This window comes from Enhydra lutris, unplaced genomic scaffold, assembly GCF_002288905.1.
Source record: "Enhydra lutris kenyoni isolate GAN:26980312 unplaced genomic scaffold, ASM228890v2 scaffoldscaffold23, whole genome shotgun sequence".
Lineage (NCBI taxonomy): Eukaryota > Metazoa > Chordata > Mammalia > Carnivora > Mustelidae > Enhydra > Enhydra lutris.
This window is the reverse complement of record NW_019154107.1, coordinates 2,057,928-2,078,990: the sequence shown is the minus strand read 5'-3', so window position 1 is coordinate 2,078,990 and position 21,063 is coordinate 2,057,928. Positions and strand designations below refer to the sequence as shown.

Genomic DNA, 21,063 nt, shown 5'->3' with positions numbered 1-21,063 from the left:
AGACATTACTGATAAAAATGTGTGGTTTTTTGGGAGTTTGTTTATTTATTTGACAGAGATCACAAGTAGGCAGAGAGGCAGGCAGAAAGTGAGAGGGAATCAGGCTCCCCGCTGAGCAGAGAGCCCGATGCGGGGGCTCGATCCCAGGACCCTGGGATCATGACCTGAGCCAAAGGCAGAGGCTTTAACCCACTCAGCCACCCAGGTGCCCCAATAAAAAGGTTTAAGTGCTCTACAAATGGAGAGGTTTCGATCAGTGGGACATAATATTCATGGCCTATTCATTCAGTAAGTATTTGAGTACCATGTACAAGGTACTAGAGATTCAGAGATAAGAGCTTAGAGGGCAAGGGGCAAATGAACAAGCCCAGATCATAGCATGTGGAGAGGAATGGGGGGTGCAGTCAGGTCATCTCTCTGCATTCCTTCCATCCCACTTTGTGAGCCCCACATTCCTCTGGGTTCTGGACATCTGCAGAGGAGCCACAGGCAGGGCTCTGTCCTATAGAGTCAGTTTAGTCTAGAATAATGGTTCTCAAGTTGTGGACTGTGGACCAGCAGCATCAGCCTCACCTGGAACTGAGTCAGTGGTTCACCCCAGGCCCACTCTGTTATAAGCTCTGGGGGTGCCATCCAGCAGTAAGAGGTCACAGGCCCTCCAGGTGGTTCTGATGCATGCTCCAGTAGGAGTAGTGGGCCAGGACATTTCTCAGTCCTGCCGCATGTTAGAATCACATGGGAGCTTTTAAAACACTGCCACCCCATTTACACCTGAGATGTTAGGTCAGCCTCTGGGAGGGAGATGCATGCATCTGTCATTTTAAAATCTCCCCAGGTGATTCCACTGTGTAGCCACAGTTGAGAACCACTGGTCTTCATGCACTTAGAAGACAGCACAAATGAGTCACCGTGGAGGTGATTATGTCCATGCCTGCCAGTCCACTGAGGGGAGGGGGCCCCAGAGGAGGGGGCTGGCTAGCACTGAACTTCTTATTTGATAAGCTCTTCATTTCTTTTCCCTTTCTTTTTTCTGGACACTGACTGGTTGTAGCCATATGAGTGTGATTGGGAAAGTTACTTTAAAATTCATTTAATATAATTAATTTTTTGAAGTCCAACATAGCTGGCTTCCCCTAAAAACTTTGTATTTTGATAATGGTTATTACCAGTACCATGAATCATTGACTGATACCAGCTTATTCATATTCTAGTGGGAGAGTGCTTGGGCTAATAAAATTCATTTTAAAATTAGTTTTTAAAAATGTGTTGCTATAGCCTAAGGATAACGGGAAGTTACTCCAAGCAAGAGCACATTAGTGAAGAACGAAATCGTATGCTGTTCTGTTAACATAAAATAGTTGTTTAGACGCTTACTCTCCCTGTTTCATTCTCATTTCCACGGGATGAGTTGTCCAGAAAAAGGCCTCCATTTCAGTAGCGCACGTTACCTGCATGCTGTTGTCCTGGGAAGCATTACTTCATCAGGAATGGGGCAGCTTGGCTCTGACATATGTACCGCTTGTCCTTCTCCTGGGTGGGACACCTTTAGGAGGGTGTCTTCTGCTCTCTCTCTCTCTCTCTGTCTTTGGTTCTCCTCCAGGGCTTCACCCCAGGACCATATTGTGTTTTGTTTTTTTTTTAAGATTTTTATTTATTTGAGGGAGAGAGAGAGCGAGAGAGAACATGAGAGGGGAGAAGGTCAGAAGGAGAAGCAGACTCCCCATGGAGCTGGGAGCCTGATGCAGGACGCGAGCCCAGGACTCCGGGATCATGACCTGAGCCGAAGGCAGTCGTCCAACCAACTGAGTCACCCAGGTGCCCAACCATATTGTTTTTTAATTAAACTTTCTATTTTGAGGTCATTGTAGATTCACATGCACTTATAAGTGATACTATAGAAAGATCCCATGTACCCTTTCCCCAGTTTTCCCCAACAGTACTAGCTTGCAGCACTGTCCCAGCCGGAGTGGTGACACTGATACAGTCAAGATAGAGGACATTTCCATTACCACAAGGATCCTTCATGCTGCCCTTTCACAGCCACCCACTTCCCTTCTGCCCCTCCTCCCTACCCCCTGACAAGCACAGATCTATTTTCCATCTCTTCTCATGGAGTTCAAACATAAAATTGGGTCTCTGGTTTAATAAAAGACAAGGGTATGCATAAAGTATGAAGTAAAATGGAAAAAGGATGATTGGTTGGGTAGGAAAACTAAATACTTGAGAATTTCAGGCCATACAGAAAGAAGACTAACTTTAGGAACAAAATTGAGCATTAACCCTTAAGTATACTGGAAGTCTCTTGGTATTGTTAATGTTCATGTATTAATCATGGTCTACCTTGAGTCCTCTGGCTGTGTTGCACTCGTGGTAATTAACTGGTTAAATCCATGGCCCATAACAAATAGGGGTGGTCTGGTTTGTGCCCTACCCTGGGATAAGCCCAGTGCTTCTCAGCAGGGGCTGCTGGAGGATCATGGAAAGTCACAAGATGGAAGTTGGAGATATGAGTTAATTATTTGGCTTCTTTTCAAATGGATATTTTAGAAACAGTTGCCTGACTCTTCTTGTAATCAGGAGAGGCCAACACTGTGTTGAGGAATGAGGCCCTACTTGAGCCTTACTCACCCAGCAAAACTCAACCTCGAGTGAACTATGACATCTTCCTTATCCACGCATGTCCCAGAGCAGCTAAGTGTGAAGGAAGAGAATCACAAGAGGGAGCTGCCGGACTTCTCTTTCTCTTCCACTGCTCTCCAGTATGGTAGCCACCAGCCTCATGTGGCTAGTGGGTGTCTGAAATGTGGCCAGTGTGCTGAGGAACTGAACTTTCAATTGCATTTAATTTTTAAAAGTTTATTTATTTATTTTAGTGATCTCTACACCCAGTGTGAGGCTCGAACTCACAATCCGTGCAATCAAGAGTCACATGCTCTTCCAACTGAGCCAGCCAGGCTCCCCTAATTCCATTTAATTTTGATTATCTTCAGTTGAAGTAGCGTACATGGCTCTGGCTGTGTGTGACAGTGCAGACATTCCGGGTTACCCAGGTTGGACTGTTTGAGTTGCTTCACCCTCCTTAGTGAGGCCAAAGCAGAATTGCTTTTCGTGGTTGTTCCCAGCATTCTCTGGCTAACCCCCTTTACCACCCAGCATCGGCCTCTCTAAAACATTTCCAAAGTATCAGTCTGAAAAGGAAGCAGATATTTACTCGGCCTGGGTAGTGGCCATATCTGTGGCAAGCCAGCCAGTGTGTGGCTCACAGCAGTTCTTACTTGATCCCTCTCTAACGAATTGGACTTGGACCTCTCCCCACATTCGCAGGCTTATTCCAGGGACAAGGGTGGGATTTGTTCCTTGTGTGCGATACTGGATTACAGCTTTTTGTTCATAGGCACTAAGAACAAGCTGTTACATTTCTTCATTTGCAGGAGAGCAGTAATTAAGAGTGGATGCTGGAGTCATGTTCATGGGTAGGATCTGGCTTTTCCACTTTCTGATGGTGTGACCTCAGACAAGTTAATTAACCTCTTAGTGCCTTCCTTTCTGTACCTGTGAGGGTCGAAATAGTACCTGCATCATAAAGTGATTGAGCCCAGTAAATCCGAGAAGCGCATTTGATCCATAGTAACGGGTCACCTCCTAGTGTGATGAAGCACGTGAGGACATCCCCGAGCACGATAATGAAGGGAAATTATTTGTTGTTGTGACTCTTACAAGTGCCCACAAGGGGGCAGCCTAAAATCATGCAGATCCCTGGAACAGAGCAACTTGTGTTTGTAAAGCATGTGGGTAATGTGGCCAGTTCCAAATGTGCTTGGCCCTTTTCCCTCAGTTTTTTTCTTCTGTTTGAAGAACACTTTCATTGGTTCTCAGGCTGTATCTCAGGTAGAGGGCTGGCCCATTAATATCTGAAGGGTGGCATGGGCAATACAGAGTAAGGTTCCGGTCGTGCTAGGATGGACAGGTTAATATGGGTTCTGACACAAGCCAGCATCTGTCCAGAGAAGCTAAGCTACTCTTTGTAACTTTTCACAGAGTAAATTCTAATTAATCAAACTCTTGAGGCAGACAGTAGAGCCTGAAGGTGTTTTAGAGAAAAGAAAAACCTGGTTTTGTCTCCCTTCCACCAACTGCATGCTTGCCTTTGAGCATTGTGTGTTCACCTAAGGGGCACTGTTGAGGGGCAGTGCCGGGAGCTGGAGTGACCTAGACATACATAAGCCACCCTTGCCTCCGTAGCCTCTCTCTCCTCCCAGGGAGACTGAAGCAGAGAACTCTGCAGCCAAGCAGAATGAAATTAGTCTTCTGCTTACCGTATGGGAACCACAGAGCATCATGAGTTCTGGGGAACTGTGGGGTCTTGAAGGTGGGTGGGGTTTAAATAGGTGTTGGGGTGTGGGAGAAGGGGTATTTTGAGCTGGAAGGTGTGTGGAAGAAACACACCTGATGTCAAGTTGGGAAGAGAGTTTGGGGTCTCTTGGGGTCAGACTCTAGGGAGCCAGCACTGAGCTAAGAAGTTGGGCCTTCAAATTCTTGGTGATGTTTATGTTGGTAGTATCGTGGTTAAGAGTTAACTAAAACAAATGTGGGTAATGGCTTTTATAGTCCAGGTTGATTCTTTAGTACTTCTCTCTTGAACTTTAATATTCCTGATATGTAATCCAGGCTTCCAAAATCAGATGCCCATGGGGAGTTGTGACAATCCAGTGTTTATCACATCCGTCCTTATTTGCATTCCTGCTGCCTATACCAAGTCCAAGTCTCTGGTCTCTCTCCTGCACAGTTACAGGAACCTTCCCCAAAGGGGTGCAGGTAACTGTGGCAGTAGAGCACACAAAGAGGTCAGCACGTGATGCTACCAGAAAGGAGGGCCCAGGGACTATGAAAGTGAGTTTGGTCATACTAACACAGAAGCTGATTTCTCCTAGATGTTGTGCTGGAACATTATATAAATAATGCTCATGAATGATTGATTGTGACTTGAGTGCAGTAAATTATTTGTAATCCTAAAATAAGATCATTTGATCTTTGATTTAGAAAGCCCTTCATGGTCCTGTAGAAGATGGGTGGAGATGTGGAGTTCTTGGGATGTTTCCTAGACATTTTGTGGTAGGGGGAGCTGCCATTTGTTCTGTTTTGTTTGTTGTAGATATTTAAATGACAAACAGGAATATATTATCTTTCTTCTTCTTGATTCTAAAATACTAAGATTGACATTGGAGCAAATTTAGCAGAACCAAAATCAAACTTGAGTGTTGCGTTTCTCAGTACTTACCCAAGGAGTTTGTACATGTTGCTTAGCAGTTGGCTCCCTTCAGAAAGTAGAACATTGATTGTCTGTGTAATAATTGTGTCCACTTTTGTGCTTCTCCTCTCCCCTGGGAACAAGGCTTGGGGAGGCCTGGTGGGCTTTTCTGTACCCTCCTAAGCCTCCCTGGCACTTTCTGACTCTAGGTCCAGTCTTGGGGACAGAGGGAAAGGGCGTGGTTCTCCAGGATTGACATTGGGGCTACAACAGCACAGCTTGGTGGGTGAGTGTGGAAGTTGTGGCTGGCACCCCTCAGGTCTCAGGGCCTGGCTGCAGGCGTGCACACGTGTGTGCGTGTGCGTGTGTGGTGGGGAATGGTTTATTAGGGTTCTGTGGGTAAAATGGTGGCTATGGATGATGTATGTGTGTGGCCAGACCCAGGGTGCAGGACCAGTGGCCCCTGGCACTCAGTAGGTAGGGAAAGAGAGAAGAGTTGTGTTTTTTTTTTTAAGATTTTATTTATTTATTTGACAGAGACACAGCGAGAGAGACCACAAGCAGGGGGAGTGGGAGAGGGAGAAACAGCCTCCCCACCGAGCAGAGAGCCTGATGCGGCACTCGATCCCAGGACCCTGGGATCATGACCCAGCCTGAAGGCAGATGCTTAACAAATGAGCCACCCAGGTGCCCCGGGGAAGAATTATTTTATCATGTTTTATTTTTTATAGGCATGGATGGATTTTTAAGATCTGATGAGAGACAAAGACTAGCTAAAGAAAGACGAGAAGAAAGAGAAAAATGTCTTGGTAAGTTCTGCCCTTTGGCTGTTTAGGTCCAAGGGAGTAGAGATGTGGTGGTGTCTTTCCTGAAAATCCTTAGAAATTGATGACTGGATGGAAAGAGAGCTAGAATAATTGCTAGATGAATATAGAGCACCGGGGAGCAAATCGACGCTTTGGCATGTTCGCAGTTGTTATTTAATTCTCAGAGTAGTTCATTTACTCACTTAGCAAACATGGAACCTCTGCTATGTTCTAGATACTCTGCTAAGGACTTTAGGTAAGATGGTGAATAACAAGAAACTGCTCCCACCTCCTCACTGTCCCCACCTCCTCAGGCGACCACTACATGCACTCACTCAGGCTCTTTCCGGGGCATCTAGAAGGGCCAACCTCAGAACTCAGAAAATTAGCAATTAAGACATTTTCTCTTTTAGGACGGGAAACCCAGTTGAAAAAGGCTTTCTTAGCTCTTGCAAACTATAGATGGATAAGTACAATGTGTTCCCCACAGGATACTGTGATATAGGTAAATAGTGGTTTCCCCTCTGAATTGACACAAGTGAGTTTTCGGGTTCTTCTTGACTGCCCACTGCTAGTTGGTTCACACGCTGTTTTATAGGTAACCCTTCCGTGACACCACCAGGTAGATGGTCCTTAGGAAATGTCTTGAGGGGAATATCCTGAGTTTGTGCCCTTGCAATGGTACGTGTACAGTCATTGTGATTTTCACTGGCTCTACTCTTTGAACTCACTGGCCAGCCTCGGGTATGGCTTAGCCATTGCGGCGGCTCTGACTCGGCGATAGCAACAGCAGTTGTGTGCCGTGTACTTTCCATGCATGGTCTCATTTAATCTTTACCACACTGTGAGTTTGCAGACGTGAGGGTCCCCACCTACAGCAGAGGAAATCCAGGCAGAGAGATGATGTGGTTCGCATGGCCAGCATCACCCAGGCGGTGGCAGAGATGCCAGAGCCCTTCATCTCGGTCTCTGTGGCCTAGAATCCCACTGGGCTTTTCTGTCTCGCTCGTGTTTCTGCATTTTGGCTAACCCGAACCGCATGGGGTGCGCTGGTAATGATGCCTCTCTTCTGCTTTCCTTCCCCCAGCTGCCCGGGAGCAGCAGATCCTGGAGAAACAGAAAAGAGCGAAACTCCAGTATGAAAAGCAAATTGAGGAGCGATGGCGGAAACTGGAAGAGCAGCGGCAGCGAGAGGACCAGAAGAGGGCAGCTGTGGAGGAGAAGAGGAAGCAGAAGCTCCGGGAGGAGGAGGTAAGGTTCCAGGACCTTCAAGCCATCGCAGCAGCTCCCACACGGCCTGGTGTTCAAGGGCCACGGAGTGGCCTGTGCAGGTCTGGGATGTGAGAGAATTCTACTACTGAGCCTTCTCCCTGGTGCCTCAACCTGCCTTCTCTCGGCAGCAAGACGCAGTGTAGTGAAAGCAGCCCTGGACGAAGAATGAAGAGACTTACCCATTCACCTCAGGTGTTCATTTGCTCTGTGAGCTTGAACAAGCCATTTGGCCTGTGTGGGTATTTGCTTGATTTGTTTATCTCTGAAGTGAGGGGTTGAAGTTGGCAGTCTCCAAGGCCTGTTCCAGACCTAACCCTCTCTGACTTTGAGACTCAGAGAGGCTGGTGGATAGAGGCCTGGTGATGTAGCCTGCACGAAGGGCTGGAGAAAGGGATGTGGGGGCAGAGGGTATCTTGGCCCTCTTACAGCAAACAGTCTGCTTTCAAATACAAACATGCTAGTATATTTAAATTTTAATGCAGTTCCTTGCTTTAATCATCCTTTCTCTACAGTTACCTTTTTAAAAAGAAACAGAATGTTATTACCACTGCAGAGTCCTTTATTACTAAACTTTGAAAATATATTTAGAAAGCATATTTGGGTATAGATTTTCTTAACAAATATATTTTAAGGATGTAATCATAGCCTTGTATCAGGTGATGATCATTTTTTATTCATAAGGTATAATGACTCATCATTTAGGATGAATAGTATAGACGTTTATTCATCACCAGCTCCATAAGATTCAGAGACATTTGTATAGATTTGGTATCTTTTCAGATATCTGTATGGTTTATAACTATACATCTTTCATCCCTTCCTCTTTTTTAAATGAAAAAAAAATGAATATGAGCACATGTGTGCACACGTGAGCACACACACACAATTAGACCCATCTTTATCCACAAAGCACTCGTTTAAATGGTCATTGCTTTGTTCCTCTTGGCAAATGAAAGTCATTTCAAGGGTCTCAGCCCCATTTCACCATTGCTGGCTATAGCCCGGCAGCTGCATGGATTCATCTGCTCTCTCTGCAAGTCCCAGCTCTACTCCTGGGCAGTTGGTAGCCAGGAACGAGTCACCTAGCTCCTCATAACCCTCTAACTCAGTCTCTTCAGCCCAAAACAGAGGTGGTCACAAGGATGAAAGGAAGTGACTTCTGTAAAAGCTCAGGAAAACACCTTGCACAGAGTAGTGTTCAGAAATGTTAGATTCTGGGGCACCTGGGTGGCTTAGTGGGTTAAGCCTCTGCCTTCGGCCTGGGTGACTCAGCGGGTTAAGCCTCTGCCTTGGGCTCAGGTCATGATCTCAGGGTCCTGAGATTGAGTCCCACATCAGGCTCTCTGCTCAGCAAGGGGCCCACTTCCCCCCCCCCCCCTCCCTGCTTCTCTGCCTACTTGTGATCTCTCCTCTCTCTCTTTCTGTCAAATAAATAAATAAAATCTTTAAATTAAAAAAATGTTAGATTCCCTTTAGTGACTTCGGCTGAATCTCTAATAGTTGCTCTTCAGGTAATTTTCTGTTTGCTTTGTGTGCTTCCTTTCACTCTTAACATGGATGATAATGGGGAATGGGAGATACTGCCTGACCTTTAGTCACTACACATACAAGCCGGGCTTGCTTCTCTCTTCTCCCCAGACACAGCAGGGCAGGGCTGAGAGTCTGGGCCTCCTGTGGTTGTGTAGCAACACAAGGAAACGGCAGACTTCCTCTGCCACTGCTCCCACCTTGGGGGTCCCCAGAGTCCCAGGTGGAGGTTAGGGACTTTCCACACACCTGACAGCCTGTTAACCACATCGTGTCAGCAGTCTGCTAGTGATGAGACCTGTTTGGCATTCTTGTGTGTGATCTTTGGAGAGGACGGATAGGTCTACACTGCAGGGGAAAACCTGCATTTCCAAAGGAAAATCCTGCATTTGTCTTCCTGTTTCACTAAAAATCTTTGGCAGGGCTACTGACTGCTTGGCACGTGGCTGTGTAGATTCTCCAGTCTTTTCTTGTTCTTGTCATGTTCTGTCTCTGTCAACCAGATAGAAGCCTCTGCAGGAATGGTTCATTCCATTGCAGCCCATTTTGCTTCTGTAGCTTATTGGAAATTGTTTGGGTTGCCTGCCAAGTCGTACCTCTCTAGGGCAGTTACTAGGATCTTATAAAAGACCTGTTGATTCCACACCTCCTTCCTTGCCCTGTCCTGATTCCATGTCCTTAGAGTTGCCATGATGTTGCTTTTTTATAATTCCTCACATCTGTGTGAGTTAGCCCCAGACTTGAGCCAGGAGACTTCCTGTCTGCCAGTACAGAAGTGGCCACCACAAACAGCTTGGCTTCTAGAGATCTTGAGGACTGCAAGGGCTAGAAGCTGGTCAGGCCTGTTCTGGGGAAGGGGATGTCCAGTGTCTGCTTGAGATACTGACCTTGAGCTCATTCTCTCAGTAAAGGCTGCTTTTTCCTCAAGGTGGGTTCTTCTAATCCTTGCATGCCACACAGCTCCCAAGAATCAAACTTTTAGAATAAACCCTTGTCACTTGCTTCGGTTAGGACTGACAACACAATGTACTCACCCATTCTCCCATTGGGGGAGTATAGATTCCTGACTAGAGGCCCTGAGAAATGGGATTCGGTGAAGCCAACTCCACGTTCCTCACGCTAAACAGATAACCAGGAAAGGCCTCTTTCAAAGAGTAGCTTCATCTCATACTTGTCAAACTCTTATTTGATACCTAACAAAACCCACCAGACTGAGTGTAAAAAGGAAAAATTTCTAAACTCACCTAAGCCAAAACTTCACTAAACTGAGAGCTAGCTGATCTCAGAGGGCATTGTCTGGCATGGGGCTATGGTGACTATATGGCCTTTTGGCCAGGTGTCAACATCTGTTCGTAAAGAGAAAGACCTGCAGAGCCCTACTGAGAACCCCTTGGGGGCTTGTCACCACACTGTTTTCTCAAGAACACACGTAGCAACAGCAGAGGAAAAGGCACAGCCAGCTCTCCACTCTTGCCAGAGATGGCTATCTGGGTCATCAACAGTGCCTAGGCTGGGCCCTCCTGGAGGCCTTTTATACTCCTTGACCAACTCCGTGAGTCACCTTGGTCTTGGTTCTTCTTCTCTGAGTTCATCCAGGCAGATCTAGGGCCAGAGCTAAAGGGTCAAGGGTGAGGTCCCCTCATTCTTTCCTTCCACTAAGCTGTACCCAATAGAGGACATTCTAAGGACAAGAATCTGCCTTGCCCTTTCCCCATCCTCTATTGATCATGTGATGATACTCAGGAGAGCAAGAATTTGGCAGGAATTTCAGAATGCAGTATGCAGCTCTAACATTTATTACTACTGTTCTTCTGGTGTGATTGAACTTTCTCGCATGCTCTCTCATGCTCAGCCTTTACTCTAACCAGTGGTTCTCACAGTGAGTTCCAGGACCAGCAGCATTCACATTGCCTGGGAACTTGTCAGAAATACAGATTCTTAGCAGGTACCATCCCAGACCTGTGGAATCAGAAACTCTGCATGTGGGGTCCAGCAATTGGTTTATTAACAAGCACTCCAGGGGATTCTGATGCGAACTCACTCAAATTTGAGAATCACTGCTTTAAACTGTTCTGTTAATAACTTTCCTTTACCAGTTTGGATTCGGTTAGTATTGGTTAAGGACTTACTATGCTAGTCGTTGTCTTACAGATTTGAGTGATCTGATGATACAGGTAATGTCATCCCCATTTTATTAAAGATTTTATTTATTTATTTGAGAGAAAGAGACTGTGCTTCTGAGCATGAACAGGCAGAGGGACAGAGGGAGAGGGAAAGGGAAAGAATCTCAAGCAGACTCTACACTTAAAACTGAGTGTGGAGCCTGATACAGGGCTCAATCCCATGACCCTGAGATCATAACGTTAGCCAAAGCCAAAACCAGGATCAGAGATTTAACCAACTGAGCCACCCAGGTGCCCTCTTCCCCATTCCATCAAATGAAGTAATAGAAAAATTCCCTTCCTGCCTTTCTCTCTCTCTCTCTCTCTCTCTCTCTCTCTCTCACACACACACACACACACACACAGAGTAATAGGGACTTATATAGGACTAACCTCTAACAAGAGTGAAGTTGACCTGTTTTGTTTTTAAGATTTTACTTATTTATCTGAGAGGGAGGGAGGGAGAGAGAGAGAGAGAGAGAGAGAGAGAGAGAAAGTTCGCGAGCAAGCATGAGCAGGGGGAGGGGCAGAGGGAGAGGGAGAAGCAGACTCCCTGCTGAGCAGGGAGCCCAGTGTGGGGCTCGATCCCAGGACCTCCGATCATGACCTGAGTCAAAGCCAAGCACTTAACCAGCTGAGCCACCCAGGCACCCCTGGACCAGTTTTGTTTTTGACATGTTTTAATCACCCCATTCTGATGATTTGGGTTCCATAATTTTCTTTACTGTAGAGCTTGGTTACCACCTATTTTTCATCATCTCTGCGTGACACAGAGTGATTGTGTCCTCGCTCGGGGATAGCTTCATTTTCATAAGCCTGCTTATGATTCAAAGGAATGTATCTCGAACAGTGGAATTTGGAGCAGCTCAGCGGGTTGGAGGTAGATGGTAGAAGTTTTGTTCGTTTGTTTGTTTTTAAGGTAACTGAACAGTCTAGTGGCAAGTCTGGATTTGGGTGAGCATTCCCTTGTAATTATACCCCTATATAGCTGCTCAGGGTTAAGTTTGGCTGGCAAGTCTTGGTGTTATTTGTTGTCATTGGTCTCCTGATAAATGAAAGACTTTCTTGTGAGGTCCTTTAAGCATGTAGGAAATCTCCCATAACCCACTCAGTACTAAATTCACTCTGAGGTAAAAGGTTTTAACACTTAAATTAGGTCACTGGTTAAATATTTTATGTTAAATCCATATAATTGAAATACCTTTCAGCCCCTGTCTCAAGTGACTGTACTTCAAGTATCGAATAGTTAAAAAGTTCTAGTTCCTCCAAACCACCAACTTTTCTTGGGTAGGCCCCGGGGGTTGGGTGTCAGAATTTAATGGGCCAGGGTCATGAGGACAGGACTTTGCTAGGAAATGCACACTCATGATTGTAGAGTCTCAGCCAAAAACTAGAGCAAATAAAAACCTGAGATTTACAGGAGAAAAAAAAAATCCCCTTTCTACTCAGAGGTCCCTGGAGAGGCCATCTCTTAGCAAAGTGCTATTCAGAGAAAAATTATGCAGAGGAAGCCGAGATGTGGGTAATGCTCATCCCATTCCCCTGGTATAGACAAAAGAGGTAGATGCAGATACCTCCTAAGTGACCTTTCTGTGTTTCTTATAAGTGAAATAAAGGAGCAGTTCCCTGATTCTTAAGTTGTGAATCAACTTAATCAAATTAATTTTGCTTACTTTTTATTCACGCCATGAGAAAATATTTATCTTTTTGTTTTGGAGTTGGGCTAGGATGACCCCATTTCCTAGAGCACCTCGGGGTTGGGTTTTATGAAGTTTAGCAAAAGGGCATCATCGTGTACCTGTTTACCTTGCTTCAGGCCTTGTCCAGTAGAGGCAGGGAGAGGATTTGGTATTTGCAGTGTCATTGGGGTGGTGGGGAATGCAAAATTGGAACAGCTTCACTCCAGTGCCAAGGAAGTATTTGCCGGCATTCAGACCCAACTTTATGAAAACAACACTTTGATTAACACAGGAGAGTGCTTTTTAATAAATGCTCTGGTAAGGGAGAAGCCTGGTTTTTGTTGTTTTCTCTTCTGGCTGAAAACTGTTTAGTTTCTCCTCCCCTCCCCTTGAGAATGTATAGATCCTTTATTTTATGGCCAGGCAGTTCTCTACTCTTGTCTCTTTTAAATCTTGAAATATGTTGCATTTTTCCCAGAATACTATGTAGCAAGAAAATGTTACAATGTAGAAAAAATGGATTCCCCTTTAAGAAGTTCTAAGATGAAAATGAGGCCTGGTAAAATAGATCTCAAAGCCATTTATTACCCCCAAAATTTGTGCTTAGGGCTATATAAATTCAAATTGTATTTTAATGTAAATTTTCTCAAATCTCAAAGGCTTCATGCCTTTCTAATGGAGAGTATGCCCTTGGTTCCAGAGCACAATTCCAGTTCTAGTCAATGAAGCAAAATGGTACTTGAGACAGGCCTGAAGGAGTTAATGCTTGTCTGGCATTATTCTTAAATCAAGGCCTGGCTGCCGCAGCAGCCTATCCCCTGGGGCTGGGAGCCAGCCCTAGCTTCATTGTTTACTCTCCACCCACTAAGATCTCGCCAGTGTGGTGGAGAGCACGTGGGCCTGGGTTTTGGATGCTGAGCCCTGAGAGCCTCATTTGGTGACTCAGCCTGAGCCCCGAAGCACGGCAGCGCAGTGGGGCTGGGTGGTTATGTTGCTCTCCCTTGCGTGAACTGGGCAGGAGCGGCTGGAGGCGATGATGCGCCGGTCCCTGGAGCGCACGCAGCAACTGGAGCTGAAGAAGAAGTGCTCGTGGGGAGCTTCACTGGCCAACGGGCCTGGAGGTCGTGATGGTGAGTATAGGGCTGTCCCTGCATTGCAGGGCCCCCGAGGGAGATCATGGGGCGGGCCGCTGATCATGGGCACAGGCCGGTGTCCGTTGGATCTGGGGCGGGCTTTGTAGTCATCTGCAGGCACCTTTTTCAGATGTGATGCCAAGCTTCCTGTGTATGTATTTCTCATGAAGGGAGTCCGTGCTTTCTTTTTGCTAGCAAACAGCAGTTAATACAGTAACTGGGCTTTAAGGGAAAGCAAAAGAAAAGTGAAGGAAATGAATGCAGAGCCTGGTTAACCAGATGCACCTGGCAAGCCTAGCGATAGTCTGATTTCAGGGAAGGTCAAACGGCAGTAGACTAAGTCACTGCTGTACTGCGGCCTGGAAAGGCTAAGCAGCGGTTACCCTCCCAAAGGGGCTAGGGGTTTTCCCTCCTCATCATTCATTTTTGTTGCTCTTTCAATTTTGTTTCAAGGTGACTTGTTTATTTCATTTTCCAGATCATACTCATCTTTAAATTTTCAAGTGTTTAATGTGCAGACTGCTACTAGTCTCTGGGTGGCCTTTCTCTTACTTCAATGTCTTCTTTTCGGTGATCTTATCATTCTGTTACACAGGAGTTGTATACTAGATTTCTGAGAACAGATGGGTTCTGTCTGTAGTACAGTTGTTTGACGTTGCTGTATTGTGCTTTTAACCTTTTGTCAGTGAATATACTTTATTATTTTTTTTCTTTTTGGGAAGTCTGTAACCCATTTCAGTTACTTTTTCTAATTTCCTAATTAGAAACTAAAGTCAACCAGAAATTGGGACTTTTTTCTTTTACCTCTCTTTGCTCTGATTTTTTGCTGTGTAGGTGAATCAGAAAATACCCCACCCCCTCCTCTAGGTTTAGCAGCCAGCGCCCTCCCTCCGGACCCAGGGACCACTGCCACCACTGCCGAGTCCACCAACGGTATATCTGAGCTTCACCGTGCCATGGCGTTTTGTGACGACTGTTTCTAATCATTCGCCTCCATCACTGTGTCTGTCTCAAGCGCTTTTACAATTGATTTCTTAGACTGACCTCTTAGAACTTTTTTTCTAGAAATGTGAATGATGTGCCCATATTTCTATGTTCCTCTGTCATCATGGAGCTGTGCATGCCTTACCCCTTAGTGCCCTGGAGACATTTCATCTTTAACTCACTACCTTCTGCCTTGAAAATTTTGTCAGTGTTTGACTTTTGTGCATTTAGATCTTTAACACTCTCATTAATTATTGGTTTTAGGCATTATGTAGTAGGGTGTTCGACTCACTTCTGATTACCAAAACCTGTACTCTTACAGAGTTCTGGGTCTTAATGTGCTGGATTCCCAGAAGAGGTGTTTGAGACAGAGTGGTAGGGAGTTTATCAGTACTAACACTGGGAATCCAAACAAGGAGATATGTTTGCTTTGTTTTTTATTTCGTCTCTCTAATAGGCTCTTTGTTTCTGGATTCAGGCCTGGGAAATTCTTAGGGTCTAGAACAAGAACGGAATTAGTAAAACTTTTCTCCCAGTTAATAAAGACTTTAGAAATTCAATCTATCTTTGGCTGGCAAAGAAAAAACAAGATGTTAAAAGGGATGTTACCAGCAGTACAGGTCAAATTATAGCTGTAGGAATAAATACTTTTGGTTTCCAGTATTCCTTTGACAAAGAAAAATCCTTATTAGTGTTGCTGAGTAGTAGAGAATTTGCTCCATGGGCCAGATTAAATTTAGTGTGGCGTTGGTCTTCTCCTAAAAGAGAGGGGCAGTAGGTAGAGTTGATAATTGCCCCTTGGGAATCCACCTAGGGCTTAGGGCCAGGCTGAGGCAGCCAAGTACGTGACTTGGGCATACAGTTTAAGGGAACACCTTATCAAGATGAAATCATATTTGGATAAATCAAAATTAATGCAGAACAATCCATGATGAACAAAATACCAAATTTCTAAAGACAAGTACCATACTGAGCCAGCCATTTTGGAGCATGAGACAAAAGGGTAGAATGTGTACCTGTTTACACATAGTTTCACATAAATTTCTACTGACTTTTTTTCATTAAAGTAGTTGAAAACATGCTGAAAAATTAAGTAGATATGTTAAAACTTACATTGTTGTAAATTTAAATGTTTTATTTAGACCAAAATAGAATTTATTATAATTTCACTTCAGCTTAAGAGAATTAAAACTTATTTAAGATTGCCACTTGGTCAGGACATATTGTAAAACACAGCAAATTTCTCATTCGGAAACAAGATGAGAGGAATAGATTTTGAACATTATTAGTGATGAGTTTGCTTCCTTTAAAGCCAAGGGTGTACATCTTTCCTTTTGTTTCAGGCTCTGATATGGCTTGACAGGGCATTTTCAGCACCTCTTCATTTGCTATAATGGTTTGATTTAGAAACCAGTCTAAAACAATGGCTGGAAGTAAAGAATACCAAACATAGGACCACATGTTAAAATCCTAACCAATGGTAGTCGCAGCATTAGAAAAAGGGCTATTGTGATCCCATTTCTTGAGAGGAGAAAGAAGTCAACTGTTAAAGGTTGTTCTGCTTTAAAAAAAAAAAAAAAAAGGTTGTTCTGCTTTAAATACAGCTACTTGAATTCCATATTACTTCTTCACCCTGAGCCTGTAGATAACCTTCAGAGAAAGTCTGCTTTCAGCTCACACAGTCTCAGACCATAGAACATTTTCCAGTGGTGATTTGTCTCTGGGCCTGGATTGGTTTTGTTTTTGTGTAGTCTGAATATGCTCGAAAGTCCCTGGATACAGGAAATGATTTGCCGGTGGGATTAGCATGGCTTTAGTTGAACAGTTGAGTGGAGTTTAATATTTGAAATTGAAGAGAAGATCTTGCTTCACACTGGTGGCTGCGGTGGCCTGGACATTTCCAGATAGGCTAAGTGCATCACAGGGTGATGGAAGCCAGGCGCTGTGCCACGGGAGTATAGGAGGCGTGTGGATGAGGACAGGAAGAACACTTTGGGATATGTGTTTCTCAGTCTACAGTGGTGTGCATACCAATATCTTTAATGCGTTTCTCTGCAGCATGTGACAAACTTTCAACGTCAGCCATGAATTTGCCAAAGCAGACGGAGCCTCCCATGAGTAAGCGCCTGTCTTCATCCACCGTGGCAATATCCTATTCCCCAGACCGAGGCAAGTGAACGTGTAGACCTGGTCTCTGTGGTTTTCTTCTTTCTAGTGTGAGCATCTTAACTTCAGTCTTTGTGAGAGCCCCTCTTGAGCCTTCTGCAAATGCCTCCATTATTTGCATTCAGCCTTGTGGTCTGAATGTGGGAGCCCCCAGGGCCTCACTTAACTGGACTTTGGAAAGTGGCATCGGCTCTGCCAGTTTGTTGCTGAATAGGTACAGGAATTAATGATATTCTTTGTTTAGCGAGAAACAGCAGAAGTGATCATGCAGAGATAGGTGGAAAACTTAGATGATGAAAAAAAATGGGACTCTGCTATTGTCTGAGGCTTGTAGGCCTGCCCATTTCTGTTTTGAAAACTGAAGTTCAGAGCTAATATGAAGCCTTTAAAATAAGGCGAAAAGGATGGGTGGCCTGTTCCGGCACTCATTTTGAGGTGGAGGATGATATGTATAGGACATGTGCCGGTTCCAGAATAGATTTCAATCTACTCGTGTTCTGATGGAGGCTCAGATGAGTTACTAAAAGTATGAATTTATACCTTTAAGAGAATGTGGGTTAAGGAAGAGAGGGAAACTCTCCATGCATTAAATGTGTATTTTAAAACAACACTGGAGAAGTGTCAGCTGCCAGTGGACTATTTAACAGGTCAGGCATTACCAAGGGGCAAGCAGGAGAGTGTTTGTGACTTTGAAAAGGCCAGAGTGCCTTTCTGGTTGTTTTTCACTGGCATTGACTTTGGCCTGTCATTTATGTCAGAGACCCCGTAAGTGTCAGTGTTGCTGATCTCTGATGCAGTTCATGGTTGAACTGAATGCAAGAAACCTTGAATTAATTGAGAGCTAAATGAGAAAACATCTACTTGCTTTTAATTCTATATGGCTTTTCCATAGTGAGTACATTCCTTATGTTTTCATTAATTCACATGGTTATAAATTGAAGTTAAATTTATATTTGCATTGATTACTACCTAAAGATACCAGTGTGTTATTACATATTGTTGACAACTGAATTATCTGCTTGTGGATTATAAATTGAAAAATTTTAATTCTCAAACAATTTACTGGCTAATGGGTACCCAAGAAATTCAAAGTAATGGAAAAGTTAATCCATTACCATATAATACATTCCAAAACCATCAAAATGACATTTCAGTTGCTGTATTTTAGATTGTGATTACTGCTACTTCCATTAAAGCCGATAATTCGTTGGCTATTTTTGTTTTTGTGGTTCTTATTAATTTTTGCCCTTATGTACATGGAAAAAGTATGAACAGATGCATATTTATACATTAACAAAATCATTGTATAATGAAATGTTTTTTAACAGAGGACCCTAAAGTGTTTCATAGGAATAATCTTTTTTCAATGTTAGATCTACTTGGTGAGTAAATGGTTTCTTGAGTCCATATTACATCTTGGGAAATGGGCTAATTCTTGTCAAGTGAAACAGATAATATTGTGATACTGTAAGAGCACATTGAATGAATTCTGGCACCCCAAAAGAACTAACGCACTCTCACAAAGCCCAAATGACATATCATTTGTTTTATTTTACTATGACAAACTCCAAAGCCATCCTTTGCTAGAATATTTTTATTTTCCACTTTCATTCCGCCACCCAAAACTTAATTTGCTTCATACACTGTGTTGTTTTAAACATTTTATTTTGTTTTAATTTTGCTTTTTAAAATTTTCATTTGATTCCATCCCCCAGCTCATCGTACAAACCTTAGTCCCATGGAAACCTTTCTTGTTATGCGACTCTTGACACCTACACAGGCTTCTTTAGCCAGAAGCAGAAGTGCACTCATGCTCTCTGAGCAGGCCAGTGACTCAGGTAAAAGAGGCCAAGCTGGTGACGCTGAGGAAAATGCCCAAAGTGGTGCTGGTTGACGTACAAGTTATTCCTGAATTTTTGTATTTTGTTTCCCATCGTCTGACTTTGTGAAAGTCTTCAGTGGTTAATAACATTTTCTACCCACAAGTGTTTTGCTGTTACTATGTTTTTTTTTTTCTTTTCAGTGTCACAGAGGTGAGTAAATTATTTTTGATTGAGGGCATGTAGATTAGGAAAAGGAATCTATTTCATGAGCTGTGAAGGTCAGTAGACTTTCTTAAAGAGATGATTTGGCAAAGTTGCCTATAAACCACAGTCTCTGGGGTCCCATAACCAGATATACCACTTACCAGTTCTGAACACTTTGGGTAAACTAATTAACCTCTCTAAGCCTTGGTTTCCTTTTTTAAGATGTATTTATTTGAGAGAGAGAACACAAGTACAAGTGTGTGCTTCGGGGATGGGGAGAGGGAGAGAGAGAATCTTGAGCGAACTCGCTGCTGAGTGTAGAACCCAGCTTGGTGTTTGATCCCATGACCCTGAGATACATGGCCTGAGCCAAAATCAAGAGTTGGACACTTAACCAACAGAGCCACCCAGGTGCCCCTAAAGCCTCAGTTTCCTTATCTATAAAATTGAAATACTTTAAATTGTCATGAGGATTAAATGAGATAGGACAATGACTGGCCCAGTAAGGGCTCAACAGATATGTAGAGTCTTGCTACTCAAGGGGTGGCCCATGGACCATCAATATTGGTATCACCTGGGAACTTTGGGAAGACAGACTCTCAGTCCCCAGCAGACCTGCACACTGAAGTATGAGAAACTCTGGGCCACACTATCAAAGCTTCTTCTTGGCTAAATCGATCAAATTGTCATGGCAAGATTAATGAGGGCTGACATTCTCTGTTTGCAGATTAGCAACACTGTGTCCACATTAAAGCAGATCTGGCCTTAGTTCCCAAGATAGTGTGTTCACTAGATGACATAAATGACATATAATCCTCTACCTACTTCTGACTAGTTTTCAGAAACAGCCTGCTAGTCTGAGTGGTTGTGGTGTTTCCACGAAGCTACACAGATGGCCAATAGGCATAGGACAAGATGCTCAACATTGTTAATCATTAGGGAAATGTTTATGAAAACCTCAATGAGATAGCACTTCACACTTACTAGAATGGCTAAAATTCAAGGAAAACAATAAGTGTTGGCAAGGCTGTGGAGAAATTATAACCCTCATACATTGCTGGGGAGAATGTAAAATGATGTACTGACTTTGGAAAACAGCTTGGCAAGTTCCTCAAAAGGTTAAACATGGAGTTACCATGTGACCCAGCAGTTGTACTCTTACATAAAGAGCCAATAAAATTGAAAACACACAAAAGCTTAGTTCTTAGCAGCATTAGCCACAAAGTGGAAACAACCCAAATGTTCTTTAATAGACGAATGGATAAACAAAATGTGGTCTATCCACAGAGTGGAATATTACTCAGATATGAAGAAGAATGGATTACTGATACATGCTACACAATGAACCTTGAAAACATTAGGCTCAGTGAAAGAAGCCAGAAACAAAATGCCACAAGTTACATGAGTCCATTTATATGACTTGTCCAGAATAGGCGAATTCAGAAAGACAGTAAATTTGTGGTTGCTAGGGACTGGAGGAATGGAGAAAGGGAATGAATGCTTAATTGAGTACAGGGTTTGTTTTGGGAGTATTGAAAATGCTCTGGAATTAGACTGTAGTTATGATTGTAGAAATGTGATTTATTGAAAATCACTAAATTGTACAGTTTTTAAAGGGTAAATTTTATCATACATTAATTATCTCTTAACCAAAAAATTCCTGGGAAGTAGGAAGTATCCTTTTGAGAACAAGGAATGTGTTAGGAAGTCCCCAAGATCATTTGCAGGACCACTGATTCTCTAGGAATCTAACTATGATTTATTACAGTGAAAGGCTACAGAGCAAAATCAGCAAAGGAAAAAAGCCATGGAATGAAGTCTGGGGAAGATCAGGAACAAATCTCCAGAGTCCTCTTCCAGTAGAGCCATACAGAGCACTTTCCCTCAGCAATGAGTTGTGACATGTATGAAGTATTGCCTACCAAGGAAGCTTATTAGAGGCTCAGTGCCCAGACATACTTACTTACTTACTTACTTATTTATTTATAAGATTTTATTTATTCATTTGACAGAGATCACAAGTAGGCAGAGAGGCAGGCAGAGAGAGAGAAGGGGAAGC

General features: G+C 43.7%; 1 protein-coding gene across 1 annotated transcript in view; it reads left to right on the top strand.

The window, feature by feature from the left end:
• The window catches only part of LOC111150433 (MAP7 domain containing 2), a 96,728-nt gene that overhangs the window by 47,015 nt on the left and 28,650 nt on the right, over positions 1-21,063 (top strand). The window contains exons 2-6 of the mRNA XM_022507892.1: positions 5,980-6,057; positions 7,142-7,305; positions 13,713-13,824; positions 16,870-16,980; positions 18,693-18,815. Of these exons, the coding sequence (XP_022363600.1) occupies positions 5,980-6,057; positions 7,142-7,305; positions 13,713-13,824; positions 16,870-16,980; positions 18,693-18,815 (588 nt within the window). The remainder of the gene's footprint in view (positions 1-5,979; positions 6,058-7,141; positions 7,306-13,712; positions 13,825-16,869; positions 16,981-18,692; positions 18,816-21,063) is intronic.